At 42.5% G+C, this 16,834-nt stretch overlaps 1 protein-coding gene across 14 annotated transcripts in view; it reads left to right on the top strand.

Moving 5' to 3' along the window:
* The window catches only part of LOC110530024 (SH3-containing GRB2-like protein 3-interacting protein 1), a 33,783-nt gene that overhangs the window by 4,827 nt on the left and 12,122 nt on the right, over nucleotides 1–16,834 (top strand). For 10 of the 14 annotated variants that reach the window (XM_036985580.1, XM_036985570.1, XM_036985568.1 and 7 more), the window contains exons 2-7: nucleotides 9,359–9,422; nucleotides 9,740–9,788; nucleotides 10,013–10,069; nucleotides 10,642–10,699; nucleotides 15,803–15,978; nucleotides 16,633–16,644. In XM_036985580.1, coding sequence (XP_036841475.1) covers nucleotides 9,359–9,422; nucleotides 9,740–9,788; nucleotides 10,013–10,069; nucleotides 10,642–10,699; nucleotides 15,803–15,978; nucleotides 16,633–16,644 — 416 coding nt within the window. The remainder of the gene's footprint in view (nucleotides 1–9,358; nucleotides 9,423–9,739; nucleotides 9,789–10,012; nucleotides 10,070–10,641; nucleotides 10,700–15,802; nucleotides 15,979–16,632; nucleotides 16,645–16,834) is intronic. The other 4 variants (XM_036985569.1, XM_036985581.1, XM_036985571.1 and 1 more) reach the window with 3 other exon arrangements.

The following is a 16,834-nucleotide window of genomic DNA, read 5'->3' on the forward strand; positions in this document are numbered from 1 at the left end:
TTCCTGCAATTCTACGCATTGTGCCATGAGGCAGAGAAATTGTTTTTGCGGTTTTACAGCTAATCTCCTGCAATTCTACCCAGAAATAGAACTAAAAGGTTCTGTACTGACTCTGGGAAAAACCACAGAAACCTACTATTCCAGGCGTACATTTATCATTTACATTTTCATATATTACATTTACAGTCAGTAGCATCAATCAGTACATACACACAATATGATGTCTGAGTGAGAAATCAATGGGGGCCCCCTGGAGGTCAGGCCCCCTGGGCACGTGCCCTTCGTGCCTGGTCGGCATTCGGCCATGATAGCTGGCTAGACTAATTTACCTACCTAAAAATTGTTAGCTGACATGACTAATTAAGTGACTATCAGTGACTGACATACTGTAACAAGAGAGAAACTGCTGATGCACAACCATATTTCGAAACTGCAGCTTGTGTATTCTACAATTCCCAACAGTAAGTACACTATATACGTTACCATTCAAACGTTTGGGGTCACTAAGAAATGTCCTTGTTTTCCATGAAAACATACATGAAATGAGTTGCAAAATGAATAGGAAATATAGTCAAGATGTTGACAAGGTAATAAATAATGATTTTTAATTGAAGTAATAATTGTGTCCTTCAAACTTTGCTTTCGTCCATTTGCAGCAATTACAGCCCTGCAGACCTTTTTCATTTCAGTTGTCATTTTGTTGAGGTAATCTGAAGAGATTCCACCTCATGCTTCCTGAAGCACCTCCCACAAGTTGAATTGGCTTGATGGGCACTTCTTACAGTCAAGCTGCTCCCACAACAGCTCAATAGGGTTGAGATCCGTTGACTGTGCTGGCCAGAATATCAGCTGACTGCTTCTTCCCGATATAGTTCTTGCATAGTTTGGAGCTGTGCTTTGGGTCATTGTCCTGTTGTAGGAGGAAATTGGCTCCAATTAAGCACAGGGTATGGCTCCAATTAAGCACAGGGTATGGCATGGCATTGCAAAATGGAGTGATAGCCTTCTTTCTTGAAGAACCCTTTTACCCTGTACAAATCTCCCACTTTACCACCACGAAAGCACCCCCAGACCATCACATTGCCTCCACCATGCTTGACAGATGGCGTCAAGCACTCCTCCAGCATCTGTTCATTTTTTCTGCATCTCGCGAATGTTCTTTTTGTGATCCGAACACCTTAAACGAAGATTCGTCTGTCCATAACACTTGTTTCCAATCTTCCTCTATCCAGTGTCTGTGTTCTTTTGCCCATCTTAATCTCTTATTTTTATTGGCCAGTCTGAGATATGGCTTTTTCTTTGCAACTCTGCCTAGAAGGCCAGCATCCCGGAGTCGCCTCTTCATGGTTGACGTTGAGACTTGCGGGTACTATTTAATGAAGCTGCCAGTTAAGGACTTGTGAGGCGTCTGTTTCTCAAACTAGTCACTCTAATGCACTTGTCCTCTTGCTCAGTTGTGCACCGGGGCCTCCCACTCCTCTTTATATTCTGGTTAGAGCCAGTTGTCGCTGTTCTGTGAAGGGAGTAGTACACAGCGTTGTACGAGATCTTCAGTTTCACGGCAATTTCTCACTTGGAATAGCCTTCATTCCTCAGAACAAGAATAGACTGACGAGTTTCAGAAGAAAGTCTTTGTTTCTGGCCATTTTGAGCCTGTAATCAGACCCACAAATGCTGATGCTCCACATACTCAACTAGTCTAAAGAAGACCAGTTTGATTGCTTCTTTAATCAGAACAACAGTTTTCAGCTGTGCTAACATAATTGCAAAAGGGTTTTTAATGATCAATTAGCCTTTTGAAAGAATGAACTTGGATTAGCTAACACAACGCACCATTGGAACACAGGAATGATGGTTAATGATAATGGGCCTCTGGAGAGCCTTATTGTAGCCGTTTCCAGCTACAATAGTCATTTACAACATTAACCATGTCTACACTGTATTTCTGATCAATTTGATGTTATTTTAATGGACAAAACATGTGCTTTCTTTCAAAAACAAGGACATTTCTAAGTGACCCCAAACCTTTGAATGGTAGTGTATACAAAAGTATATGGACACCCCTTAAAATGTGTGGATTCGGCTATTTCAGCCACACACTGTGTTGACAGGTGTATAAAATTGAGCACACCGCCATGCATTCTCCATAGACAAACACTGGCAGTAGAATGTCTTTAATGGAGAGCTCAGTGACTTTCAACATGGCACTGTCATTGGATGCCACCTTTCCAAAAAGTCAGTTTGTCAAATTTCTGCCTTGCTAGACTGCCCCGGTTAACAGTAAGTGCTGTTATTGTGAAGTGGAAATGTCTAGGAGCAACAACGGCCACGCAAGCTCACAGAATGGGACCGCCGAGTCAACGTCAATAAAACAAAGGAGATGATCGTGGACTTCAGGAAACAGCAGAGGGAGCACCCCCCTATCCACATCGATGGGACAGTAGTGGAGAGGGTAGTAAGTTTTAAGTTCCTCGTCGTGCACATCACAGACAAACTGAATTAGTCCACCCACACAGACCGCGTGGTGAAGAAGGCGCAGCAGCGTCTCTTCAACCTCAGGAGGCTGAAGAAATTTGGCTTGTCACCAAAAGCACTCACAAACTTTTACAGATGCACAATCGAGAGCATCCTCTCTGGCTGTATCAACGCCTGGTACGGCAACTGCTCCGCCCACAACCGTAAGGCTCTCCAGAGGGTAGTGAGGTCTGCACAACGCATCACCGGGGGCAAACTACCTACCCTCCAGGACACCTGCACCACCTAATGTCACAGGAAGGCCATAAAGATCATCAAGGACAACAACCACCCGAGCCACTGCCTGTTCACCCCACTATCATCCAGAAGGCTAGGTCAGTACAGGTGCATCAACGCAGGGACTGAGAGACTGAAAAACAGCGTCTATCTCAAGGCCCACAGACTGTTAAACAGCCACCACTAACATTGAGTGGCTGCTGCCAACATACTGACTCAACTCCAGCCACTTTAATAATGGAAATTGATATAATTGATATAATTTGATATAACTTAATATAATGTCTACATACCCTACATTACTCATCTCATATGTATATACTGTACTCTATACCATCTACTGCATCTTGCCATCTTTATGTAATACATGTATCACTAGCCACTTTAAACTGACACTTTTAGGTTTACATACCCTACATTACTCATCTCATATGTTATACTGTACTCGTTACCATCTACTGCATCTTGCCTATGCCGTTCTGTACCATCACTCATTCATATATCTGTATGTACATATTCTTTATCCCTTTACACTTGTGTGTATAAGGTATTGTTAGGTTAGATTACTCGTTGGTTATCACTGCATTGTCGGAACTAGTAGCACAAGCATTTCGCTACACTCGCATTAACATCTGCTAACCATGTGTATGTGACAAGTAAGATTTGATTTGATTTGAAGCGTGTAGCTTCTGTGCTCGGTTGCAGACACTACCGAGTTCCAAACTGCCGCTGGAAGCAACGTCAGCGCAAGAACTGTTCATTGGGAGCTTTCCTTGGCCGAGCAGTCGTGCATAAGCCTAAGATCACCATGCACAATGCCAAGCCTCGGCTGGAGTGGTGTAAAGCTCGTCGCCATTGAACTCTGGAGCGGTCTGACGAATCTGGGTTTGGCAGATGCCAGGAGAACGCTACCTTCACGAATGCATAGTGCCAACTGTAGAGTTTGGTGGAGGAGTAATAATGGTCTGGGGCAGTTCTTCATGGTTCGGGCTAGGCCCTTTAGTTCCTGTAAAGGGAAATCTTAATGCTACAGCATACAATGACATTGTAGATGATTCTGTTCTTCGTGGAAACAGTTTGGGAAAGGCCTGACATGACAATGCACCAGTGCATAAACGGAAGTTCATACGGAAATGGTTTGTCGAGATCGGTGTGGATTAACTTTACTGGCCTGCAGAGAGCCCTGACCTCAACCCCATCGAACACCTTTGGGATGAATCAGAACACCCGACTCCGAACCAGGCCTAATTGCCCAACATCAGTATCTGACCTCACTAATGCTCTTCTGGCTGAATAGAAGTAAGTCCCTGCAGAAATGTTCCAACATCTAGTGGAATGCCTTCCTATATCAGCAAAGGGGGGACCAACTCCATATTAATGTCCATGATTTCGGAATGAGATGTTCGACGATCACTTTTAGTCATGTATGTTTTTACTTCCACCATTAACATGTCCGCGACCCATACTGTAAGAAAGGCTGCTTTAACAGAATATAAACTTTTAAAATGCAATTTTCACTGGACAGTTAGTTTAAAGTGTCTGTACAGAACTTTTGCTTCTGGGGGTGCCCTTGAGCCACAAGTGGCACCCTAAATGGACAGAGCTATTGTAAAAAATAAAAATAATAATAATAATTCTGCACCTACAGTGCCTTGCCAAAGTATTTGGCCCCCTTGAACTTTGCGACCTTTTGCCACATTTCAGGCTTCAAACATAAAGATATAAAACTGTATTTTTTTTGTGAAGAATCAACAACAAGTGGGACACAATCATGAAGTGGAACGACATTTATTGGATATTTCAAACTTTTTTAACAAATCAAAAACTGAAAAATTGGGCGTGCAAAATTATTCAGCCCCCTTAAGTTAATACTTTGTAGCACCACCTTTTGCTGCGATTACAGCTGTAAGTCGCTTGGGGTATGTCTCTATCAGTTTTGATTGAGAGACTGACATTTTTTTCCCATTCCTCCTTGCAAAACAGCTCGAGCTCAGTGAGGTTGGATGGAGAGCATTTGTGAACAGCAGTTTTCAGTTCTTTCCACAGATTCTCGATTGGATTCAGGTCTGGACTTTGACTTGGCCATTCTAACACCTGGATATGTTTATTTTTGAACCATTCCATTGTAGATTTTGCTTTATGTTTTGGATCATTGTCTTGTTGGAAGACAAATCTCCGTCCCAGTCTCAGGTCTTTTGCAGACTCCATCAGGTTTCCTTCCAGAATGGTCCTGTATTTGGCTCCATCCATCTTCCCATCAATTTTAACCATCTTCCCTGTCCCTGCTGAAGAAAAGCATGCCCAAACCATGATGCTGCCACCACCATGTTTGACAGTGGGGATGGTGTGTTCAGCTGTGTTGCTTTTACGCCAAACATAACGTTTTGCATTGTTGCCAAAAAGTTCAATTTTGGTTTCATCTGACCAGGGCACCTTCTTCCACATGTTTGGTGTGTCTCCCAGGTGGCTTGTGGCAAACTTTAAACAACACTTTTTGTGGATTTCTTTAAGAAATGTCTTTCTTCTTGCCACTCTTCCATAAAGGCCAGATTTGTGCAATATACGACTGATTGTTGTCCTATGGACAGAGTCTCCCACCTCAGCTGTAGATCTCTGCAGTTCATCCAGAGTGATCATGGGCCTCTTGGCTGCATCTCTGATCAGTCTTCTCCTTGTATGAGCTGAAAGTTTAGAGGGACGGCCAGGTCTTGGTAGATTTGCAGTGGTCTGATACTCCTTTCATTTCAATATTATCGCTTGCACAGTGCTCCTTGGGATGTTTAAAGCTTGGGAAATATTTTTGTATCCAAATCCGGCTTTAAACTTCTTCACAACGGTATCTCGGACCTGCCTGGTGTGTTCCTTGTTCTTCATGATGCTCTCTGCGCTTTTAACGGACCTCTGAGACTATCACAGTGCAGGTGCATTTATACGGAGACTTGATTACACACAGGTGGATTGTATTTATCATCATTAGTCATTTAGGTCAACATTGGATCATTCAGAGATCCTCACTGAACTTCTGGAGAGAGTTTGCTGCACTGAAAGTAAAGGGGCTGAATAATTTTGCACTCCCAATTTTTCAGTTTTTGATTTGTTAAAAAAGTTTTAAATATCCAATAAATGTCGTTCCACTTCATGATTGTGTCCCACTTGTTGTTGATTCTTCCCAAAAAAATACAGTTTTATATCTTTATGTTTGAAGCCTGAAATGTGGCAAAAGGTCGCAAAGTTCAAGGGGGCCGAATACTTTCGCAAGGCACTGTATGTGTCCCCGGTACTACATTTTTCCACCTGTGCTCCAAAGTCACCTTAAACTGTACCAACATGGGATCCCTCCAGGGGACATAGGCCCTGAGCTCTTCGCTGTGCCCACACATTAAACTGTGTCAGGGTGTTGGTTTTTCCAGTTGCCCTGGTTACAACACTGTATGATGCCAACTACCAACCCTGGAGGGGGCTTGGCCTCAGTTTTGGCACAGAATGACCGCCGTAGCTAGATTTCTCAAAGGCTCAATGGGGTGTATAGATTGATCACTACTGCCATTTCCTACATTTCCATATTGTCTTTGGTTGTACAAATGTGGTGATTGTGTTCCTGTCTTACAGTTCCTAGTGAAAGTCTGCACACCCTCTTCACATTATGCTGCCTTCAAATTAAATAGGAAAAAAAGCATACTGTACATTTTGATTTTTCTCCTACCGATCTACACATCCTACTCCACATTTCCAAAGTGAAAGAAAAATTTATAGAAAGTGTAACAAAAATAAATAAAATGAAGATGGTCTATGTTTTCACACCCCAGAGTTAACACTTGGTGGAAGCACATTTGGCAGCCGTTGCAGTTGCTAATCACTTTGAATAATATTCTACCAACTTTTCACAACTAGGAAACATTTATCCATTGTTTTGTCATAATCAAATCAAACTTCATTTGTCACATGCGCTGTGGATGGCTTACTGACAAACCCTTAACCAACAATGCAGTTCTAGAAAGAGATTTACCAAATAAAATATTTACCAAATAAACTAAAGCAAAAATGTATAAAAAGTAACTCAATAAAATAAGAATAACAACGAGGCTATATACAGGGGGTACCGGTCCCAGGTCAATGTGCAGGGGTACAGGTTAGTCGAGGTCATTTGAACATGTAGGTAGGGGTAAAGTGACTTTGCATAGATAATAAACAGCGAGTAGCAGCAGTGTAAAAACAAAGTGGAGGGGGGAGGGTGTCAATGTAAATAGTCCGGTGGCCATCTGAGTAATTGTTCAGCACTCATATGGCTTGGGGGTAGAAGCTGTCAAGGAGCCTTTTGGTCCTAGACTTGGCGTTATGGTACCGCTTTTTGAGGATCTGGGGACCCATGACAAATCTTTTCAGTCTCCTGAGGGGGCATAGGTGTTGTCATGCCCTCTTCACGCATGTGTTTGGCCATGATCGTTTGTTGGTGATGTGGACATCAAGGAACTTGAAACTCTCAATCCACTCCACTACAGCCCCATCAATGTCAATGTGGGCCTGTTTGGCCTGCCTTTTTCTGTTGTCCACGATCAGCTCCTTTGTCTTGCTCACACATTTGGGAGATGTTGTCCTGGCACCACAGGTCTCTGACCAACTCCCTATAGGCCATCTCATCGTTGTCGGTAATCAATCCTACCACTGTTGTGTCATCAGCTAACTTAATGATGGTGTTGGAGTCATGTTTGGCCATGCAGTCATTAGGGTGAACAGGGAATACAGGAGGGGACTAAGCACGCATCCCTGAGGGGCCCCTGTGTTGAGGATCAGCGTGGCAAATGTGTTGTTGCCTACCCTTACCACCCGGGTGTGGTCCGTCATGAAGTCCAGGATCCAGTTGCAGATGGAGGTGTTTAGTCCCAGGGTCCTTCGAGGAAAACCTGTCTCAGTCTTCTGAAAACCTATCCCTGGGATACATTACACAAATGTTAGTGCCAAAGATGCACCAGAAAGGCTTTCCAATAGATGCTGAGTGGTTCTGAATGGCCCAGTCTCAGTCCTGACTTAAATATGCTTGAAAATCAGAGACCAGGTTTGAATATTGCTGTCCATCAATGTTTCAAAACCAAATTTACTGAGCTTGAGCATTTTGGACAAAAAAATAAAAAATAAACGCACCAGGCAACAATTTCAAAGATTTTACTGAGTTACAGTTCATATAAGGACATCGGCAAATTTAAATAAATTAAATAAGCCCTAATCTATGGATTTCACATGACTGGGAATTCAGATATGCATCTGTTGGTCACAGATACCTTTTAAAAAGGTAGGGACGTAGATCAGAAAACTAGTCAGTATCTGGTGTGACCACCATTTGCCTCATGCAGCGCGGCACATCTCCTTCGCTTAGAGTTGATCAGGCTGTTGATTGTGGCCTGTGAAGTGTTGTCCCACTACTCTTCAATGGCTGTGCGAAGTTGCTGGATATTGGCGCGAACTGGAACACGCTGTCGTACACGTCAATCCAAAAATCCCAAACATGCTCAATGGGTGACATGTCTGGTGAGTATGTTGGCCATGTAAGAAGTGGGACATTTTCAGCTTCCAGGAATAGTGTACAGATCCTTGCAACATGGGGCCATGCATTATCATGCTGAAACATGAGGTGATGGCGGCGGATGAATGGCACGACAGTGCGCCTCAGGATCTCGTCACGGTATCTCTGTGCATTCAAATTGCCATCAATAAAATGCAATTGTTTTCGATGTCCATAGCTTACGCCTGACCATACCATAACCCCACCGCTACCATGGGGCTCTCTGTTCACAACATTGACATCGGCAAACCGTTCGCCCACACAACACCATCTACTACTTTTCAATGCCCATTGAAGTCCAGTGTCGGTGGGTGCTAAGTGGGGGAGGATGCTTATTATAGTAAATGGAAAGAGAGGGGGCTCATAGGTGTTCCTAAGAGCTGGGGTAGGTGATATTAACTGAAGAGCGAGAGGCAGAGAGAGAGAGAGAGAGAGAGAGGGAGGGGTTGTCCAGACTATTATGATTTCCCATTGTAGCCAATTCAATTGCAGTAATTCCGTTACTGATTCTTTAGTAATTACGCTATTTGGTAACAGAATTACGAGTTTTAATCACTTAATAATTCATGCAAAAATAGATCACTACAACTAATTGGTAGGTCTATCATTACTTGCTACTTCTGTGAACTTTCATTATCCACCCTCATGAGAGAGACAAATTAGAAAAAGATATGTGGGATTTTAGTAATGGAATTACAAAGCATTAGGCAATATTTCTTAAACTTACAGAAGATAAACAATTTCTCCAAAAGTACATGTAAGTGTTGATATTAGCTTGCAGGGATCTTTATGTCAATATTATTGTGTATTTCTGATACCTTTTGTCTGGAACATGTTTTCCAGAAAGTAAAGCCTTTACTTATGCCTACTTTTTAAGATGGTTGTATCTCTGCCTTCATTTCCCAAAAATATACTCTTAGCTTTCATTTGACACCCAATTTGATATGCTCCTATGAACTTCACATGCTGGTGCTCATGGAGATGCCCATCACTATTTCATTACTCTCTATAATTCACTTTCTCTCCTTCTTCTCTTTTCTTCGCTGCTAGGACTGAAAAAACGTACCAGAAAGGCCTTTGGGTTACGAAAGAAAGAGAAGGATACAGATTTCACGTAAGTGTGCACGAGTAGAGACAGTTTTTAACATGCAGAATTAAACACCTGGCACCAAGACATTTAAAAACATTACGTAACTCAGCGGCTAGATTTACTTTGGTAAAAACTTACTCGATTGCAAGTCCATAGACATGCAGTTGGCATATTACTGCATGTTGAGCGTCTATGGACTATCCAAGTGTTTTTAAAATGATTTTGGTCTGATACAGTAGCTATTTGAGAGGTCATTTAGAACTTCTGCGTTTTTCCACTGCTATTGTCAAAGTAGTCTTAGCTGATGACTCTGTCCTTTCCTCTCGTGTCTCTCTATACAGGGGCTCACCTGACAAAGATGGAGTAAGTGCGAGAAAGGTAGACTATGGGGTAAACAATCTATGTGATGTTCTTGATACCCTTATTTTCACTCTTCTTTTCTTACATTTTTTTTTTAAATATTTTTTTTAACTTCTCTTTACTTTAGTTGAATGTAATCGCCATTGTGAATTGTGTTGTTGTTGTTGTTTTTCAAGCTATGTGTATTTAAAATATGGGTATATAAAATGCTTGGTGTTATGAGAGTTTCTCACTCACACGTTCCATTATCACAGAAAAAGACCAACGGGGCTCCAAATGGCTATTATGGGGAGATTGATTGGGATCGATATGTAAGTACATTCATACAGCACAGTGCAGTAAGTAATCCCTCTATCGTGTCAGTAATTAGTAGCAACACAGTGGGTTAGTGAATAAGCATTAGCAGGTATAGGGAGCACAAAGGGAAATGGTTGTCAGAACTCAAACTCGTGACGTGACGATAGAAATGAAGACGCGTTAAAAGTTGAAAACCGTTCACGCAATACTTTGCTTATAACTCGGTAGATGTTTCAACCGCAAAGGGGCAAACCACATTTGAAACTTTACTTCCCACAACCAGACGACCCTTCTGCTTCTGCTCCCTATAGCTTTCCTGATTTTATGTCAATCAATCATCCTCGTGTAAACATTGAATTTGGAATCAAAACGGGATCTCTGTTTTCAGAATCGTACATAACGTTTGTGTGAGTCTGAACAAACAAGCATCTTCAGACGTCTTTAGTTATGAAAAACGTAGGATTGCGGTTTTTGTGTGCATATATTTAACCACAGGCATGAGAGAAGTGACCATGTTTGTTGTCACACAATGTCAAAAACCATGAATTGACCACTTAGTTATGCATATTTACTTCCTGTTAAACAGGCAACTCCAGATGTGGATGCTGAGGGCTTCAGTCTCAGACCCGGAGAAGAGGGGGAAAATATCCTTTTCTCGGATGTAGCTGATGTAGAATGGCTAGCTAGTTATCGCTGCACTAGTAGTGGGAATCTTGCAAGTGAGACCTAGTACTGTTGCCGGGCACCAAGAAATATTTGACATTTTTACATTTTTGTCAGTTATCCAGAGCGACTTACATTTGTTCATTCATCTTAAGATAGCTAGGTGAGACAACAACATAGCACAATCGTCGCAAGTACAGTTTCCTTCAACTAAGTAGTTATCAAATCCATTCAAACTGTATTTGTCACATGCGCCAAATACAACGAATGTAGACCTTACCGTGAAATGCTTACTTACAAGCCCTTAACCAACAGTGCAGTTCAAGAAGTGTTAAGAAAACATTTACCAAATAAACTAAAGTAACAGTAACGAGTAACGAGGCTACATGCAGGGGCTACCGGTACCGAGTCAGTGTACGGGGGTACAGGTTAGTTGAGGTAATTTGTACATCTAGGTAGGGGTGAAATGACTGCATGGATAATAAACAGCAGCACCGTACAAAACAAATGGGGGGGGGGGGGGCGTCAATATAAATAGTCCGGTGACCATTTGAACAATTGTTCAGCAGTCTTATGGCTTGGGGGTAGAAGCTGTCAAGGAGCCTTTTGGTCCTAGACTTGGCGCTCCGGTACCGCTTGCCGTATGGTAGCAGAGAAAACAATCTATGACTTGGGTGACTGGAGTCTCTGACAATTTTATGGGCTTTCCTCTGACACTGTCTATTATATAGGTCCTGGATGGCAGGAAACTCGGCCCCAGTGATGTACTGGGCCGTACACACTACCCTCTGTAGCTCCTTATGTTCAGATGCCAAGCAGTTGCCATACCAGGCGGTGATGCAACCAGTCAGGATGCTCTCGGTGTTGCAGCCGTATAACTTTTTGAGGATCTGAGGACCCATGCCAAATCTTTTCAGTCTCCGATGGGGGAAAAGGTTTTGTTGTGCCCTCTTCCCGACTGTCTTTTGTGTGCTTGGACCATGATAGTTTGTTGGTGATGTGGACACCAAGGAACTTGAAACTCCCGACCCGCTCCACTTCAGCCCCTCGATGTTAATGGGGGCCTGTTTTGCTGTAGTCCACGATCAGCTCCTTTGTCTTGCTCACATTGAGGGAGAGGTTGTTGTCCTGGCACCACAGTGCCAGTTCTCTGACCTCCTCCCTATAGGCTGTCTCATTGTTGTCGGTGATCAGGCTTACTACTGTTGTGTCGTCAGCAAACTTAATGATGGTTTTGGAGTTGTGTTTGGCCACGCAGACGTGGGTGAACAGGGAGTACAGGAGGGGACTAAGTACACACCCCTGAGGGGCCCCCGTGTTGAGTATCAGTGTGGCAAACGTGTTGTTGCCTACCCTTACCACCTGGGGTTGGCCTATCAGGAAGTCCAGGATCCAGTTGCAGAGGGAGGTGTTTAGTCCCAGGGTCCTTAGTGCCCATGAAGCTCATCACTAAGCTATGGTGTTGAATGCTGAGCTGTAGTCAATGAACATCATTCTCACATAGGTGTTCCTTTTGTCTAGGTGGGAAAGGGCAGTGTGGTGCGCGATTGAAATTGCGTCATCTGTGGCTCTGTTGGGGCGGTATGCAAATTGGAGTTTGTCTAGGGTATGCGGGAGGATGCTGTTGATGTGAGCCATGACCAGCCTTTCAAAGCACTTCATGGCTACCGACATGCTACAGAGCGGTAATCATTTAGGCAGGTTACCTTCGCTTCCTTGGGCACAGGGACTATGGTGGTCTGCTTGAAACAAACATGTAGGTATTACAGAGAGGTTGAAAATGTCAATGAAGACACTTGCCAGTTGGTCCGCGCATGCTTTGAGTACATGTCCTGGTAATCCGTCTGGCTCCGCGGCTTTGTGAATGTTGACCTGTTTTAAAGGTCTTTCTCACATCGGCTACCGAGAGCGTTATCACACAGTCATCCAGAACAGCCGGTGCTCTCGTGCATGCTTCAGCGTTGCATGCTTCGAAACAAGCATAAAAGGCATTTAGCTTGTCTGGTAGGCTCGCGTCACCTCTGCAGCTTACGTCTGGGTTTCCCTTTGTAGGGTTTCCCGTAATAGTTTTCAAGCCGTGCCACATCCGACGAGCATCAGAGCCGTTGTAGTACGATTAGATCTTAGTCCTGTATTGATGCTTTGCCTGTTTAATGGTAAGTCGGATGGCATAGCGGGATTTCTTATAAGCGTCCAGATTAGTGTCCCGCTCCTTGAAAGCGACAGCGCTTGCCTTTAGCTCGATGCGGATGTTGCCTGTAATCCATGGCTTCTGGTTGGGATATGTATGTACAGTCACTGTGGGGACGACATTGTCAATTTCCTTATTGATGAAGCCGATGACTAAGGTGGTATACTCCTCAATGCCATTGTATGAATCCCGGAACAGCAAAGTCAGTGCTAGTAGCAAAAGACAAGTACATTTTTCTATATATTAAAACAAAAATTGGTGTGGCTCTTCTAGGTCAGCTATTGAAGGTGCTTCTTTGGGTGGCGAGTGTTGATTGGTGCAGAGGGTCCCTGATTCCTGCCCAACTCGGGGCAGACAGGGATGAAAGCTATGCTGTGTCTTGGGACACTGACTGTTAAGTTATTGACCTGTTTAGCTAGCTGAGTCATTGGGCCAGTGGAGCTCAGTGTTAAATAGGCCAAATCAATCAGACCACCTCTCTATCTTTATGCTCTACATGTCAGTGACCCTTGCCTGCTGGACCAAAAGAGGGCCAGTAGGTGAAAGGCAGTGTTGGGGAAGCTAGTTTACCAAGCTTCCAAATTACTTCACACTGAAAGAAGTTAAGCGACACTAACGTTACCATGAAGAAAAATATAGTTTACTTTGAAAAAGGAGTTCACTTCATCTAAACTGTCCTTTCTAAATCTAAAATGTAATAGACTACAAATTGCAAGAATAAATCACTCTGGAGTCAGATGTTAACAGAATGTGTAATTTAGGCTATTAATAAACTCACAAACTACTATTCAAGCAAAACATTAGGCAGGTCTGATGTCGGAAATGTAAGAAAAGTATTGCCTACATCACCCATATTTTCTTTAATTTTTGCAAAAATGAGTTGTGTGTAGTTCCAGTAGTTAGGTACACAGCTACATGTAAAAAGTAGTAATTAACTATTGAAAACACTACCAAGATTTGAATTTAGTTCAACAAGCTACTGCAAAATGTAGTTATATTACTAGTTGAATGAACTAAATTACTTGTTACTTTTATTTCTTATTCTTATCCGTATTTTTTTCAACTGCATTGTTGGTTAGGGGCTCGTAAGTAAGCGTTTCACTGTAAGGACTACTACACCTGTTGTATTCGGCGCATGTGACTAATACAATTTTGGTTTGATTTAATATCATATGTTACGATTTCTATGATATGTATGAATTTGTGGATGTTCATCATCCATTTCAAATGATATGTAACTTCGCACAATATGTTACAAATGTTCAATACGTATGATATGTTCTGCGTTCCGATGGCTAACGAGAGCTAGCTAGGTGGCTATGGTTAGGGGTTAGCTAACATTGTAAGTAGTTGTGAAGTAGTTAAAATGTAGCTAATTAGCTACCGTGCTAAAGTTGTGGTATTCAATGCTAAGGTGCAGTGGTATTCAAACTTTTTCAGCAGGGACCCCATTTTTTTCACAACAATTTCTCACGACACCACCCCACGCCAAATCTAATGATACAACCTTCAAATCTGTACATTTAGATCTTTATATCAACAAATGAACATTAAATTCATTACATTTTCTTCTCTTGAAAGGAAACCAATAAATACATTTACTCAATACATATTTTTTTTCAAATGATCTTTCTCACATTTGTGTATTACCCATAAAAGAATCTGCACTCATTTTTTGTTCCCAATTATTTTTTATTTGATTTCATTGACCCCACTGCAGTTTCCACATCACGTCCCCGACTTTGAACACTACAGTTGTGGTGTGATTCGAACACGCAACCTTTGGGTTGCTAGATATTGGCGTTATACACACACCCATCCTCCCCGACCAACCTCCCTCATTTTGTTCCTGTCTTAAATAGCCTTCTGTCTTATGTAACCATACGTAACATAACATACTAATTGGACCAATACACTACTATTTTACGTCTAGTCAGAACAGCCAGGCTGGGTAACAGGGCAGAGTCAAATAAGAGTAGCCGCGGTGTTCCCATTGTTTATCTCTGTTGCATCCCACCTAGAAAGCTTTCAATACCATTTTTGAAAATGTATGTTTGTAGTCACTGGCCCAGGATCAGATTAGCAATTGAGCCTCTGGACAAGGTTAGGGGTAGGGCAATATTCAGTGACATCTTCTACCATCAGCCGTGAGATATAACAATTACGATTTGTGGTAGGACAATCTGATCCTAGATCAGCGACAACAGCAGGTGCAGTATAGTAAACTGGGCCACACCAGACGGAGTCAGACAGGCGTACTGTATATCGCTGCACCATTTGTGTTCCAGCGACTATTGGCTTTCTGTGTGACAAAGTATCTGTTTGGCCCAATTATTATATTTTGCCATGAATTAATCTTTTGACCAATCAGATCAGATCTTTTGTCAATTATTGGGTAACAGATCAGAATTGGGCTGCCTTAGTAAATGCACCCTTAGTGTCTTTGGAATGGATGTATGCTCACGCTAATTATACATTTTGTGGCAAGGGAAATTGATAGGCACTTGACTCGATATGGTCCAGAGTATGTGTGAGGTTTGGTCTTTGATGCCCTTAATTACATTTAGGGATCAAATTACACTTTGAGGTACCCGAAATATAGGGAGTGGACAATATTTAGTCATTTAGTTTATTAGAAATGCTTTTGGTGTTCCTTTGTCTACCCTCTCTCATGGACAAGTCAAATTGTATTGTCACATGCACCGAAATGCTTACTTACAAGCCTGTACAGACGTACGTAATATAAATGTATCTAACCATGATGAAGGTCACACAGTAACGCAAGATTTTTGTTCTGGGTTTCCAAGATTAGGTTATGGGTGCCAAGATTACCCCTGTGCACCTCTGTAATGTGACTCTTTGTAAAATATATTGTTCCTTAATGAGTGTTCACCAGCTCCCAAAGGCAAGCAGCACTTCTTGTCCTCCAGCGACTCTGAGGACGAGGACGACAAGAGGAAGTTCAAGATCAAGATCAAGCCGTTGCCTTCCGACACTGCCAAGTGTGCCGTCCCATCTATGGACGAACTGAAAGCTTCAGTTGGGGGCTTGGCTCTATCTCCCTCTCTGGTGAGCCCTTGATGTTATATCTGGATGTAATTGGAGTAGGATGAAGTTATCCCAAGACGCTGCTCTTGGGTTAGTTTAGCATATTTCCCACTAATGGTTAAGGATAGGATTGAGGAAGGGGATGTTGACTCTAGATTTGTACCTCGTAAAGTAGGTTAAAGTGCAATGTACCTGACCAGGGCTTGAACTCGGGTTGCTATGACTAAGGTCCAGGACCGTAACTCAGTCTCTCAAGGATGTAGCTGGGTTTTTTGTTGTTGTGATATTTCCTGTCAAAAATGCTTGATTTTGCTGCTGCAATTCGGAAATTTATACGTCAATATGCCTACGATTTTGTCCAATTTGTCGCATAAATGCGCTGACGAGGGAAAACGTTTGTTGACGTGTGGCTTGACTGAACCATACTATGCGTTTTATGCGGAAATAGTGCTGTGATCATTTAAATTTGCAGGCCCTCACATAAATTATGCCGAACATTGCTAGCTCTCTTTGGCGTTTTACATGAACTATTACTGTTGTTGAAACTTGAGACAGTTACAGCTAATTCTAGCCGGTGAAATTATCGGGAATGTACTGAACATCTGAATATATTTCCCTCCTCTCACTTCCTCTTCTCTTCTGTCTCTCTGTCTCTTCCATCTGTTGCTCTTGTAGAGGAGAAGTCCGGTAAGCCCGTCTTTATTTACATTTTCTTCTTTCTCTATCTGTTTCACTGCAAAGAAAGAGCATGGCATGGATTCACTTGGCTGTGGATTATCTTCTCACGTGGATTCTCTTTCCCGTACAGAGGCATAAACAAATCCCAAGCAGGCAAAATGTTGCATGTGATGTGACGTCACTTTCTTTTGTTAGAAAC

Source organism: Oncorhynchus mykiss, chromosome 8, assembly GCF_013265735.2.
Source record: "Oncorhynchus mykiss isolate Arlee chromosome 8, USDA_OmykA_1.1, whole genome shotgun sequence".
Lineage (NCBI taxonomy): Eukaryota > Metazoa > Chordata > Actinopteri > Salmoniformes > Salmonidae > Oncorhynchus > Oncorhynchus mykiss.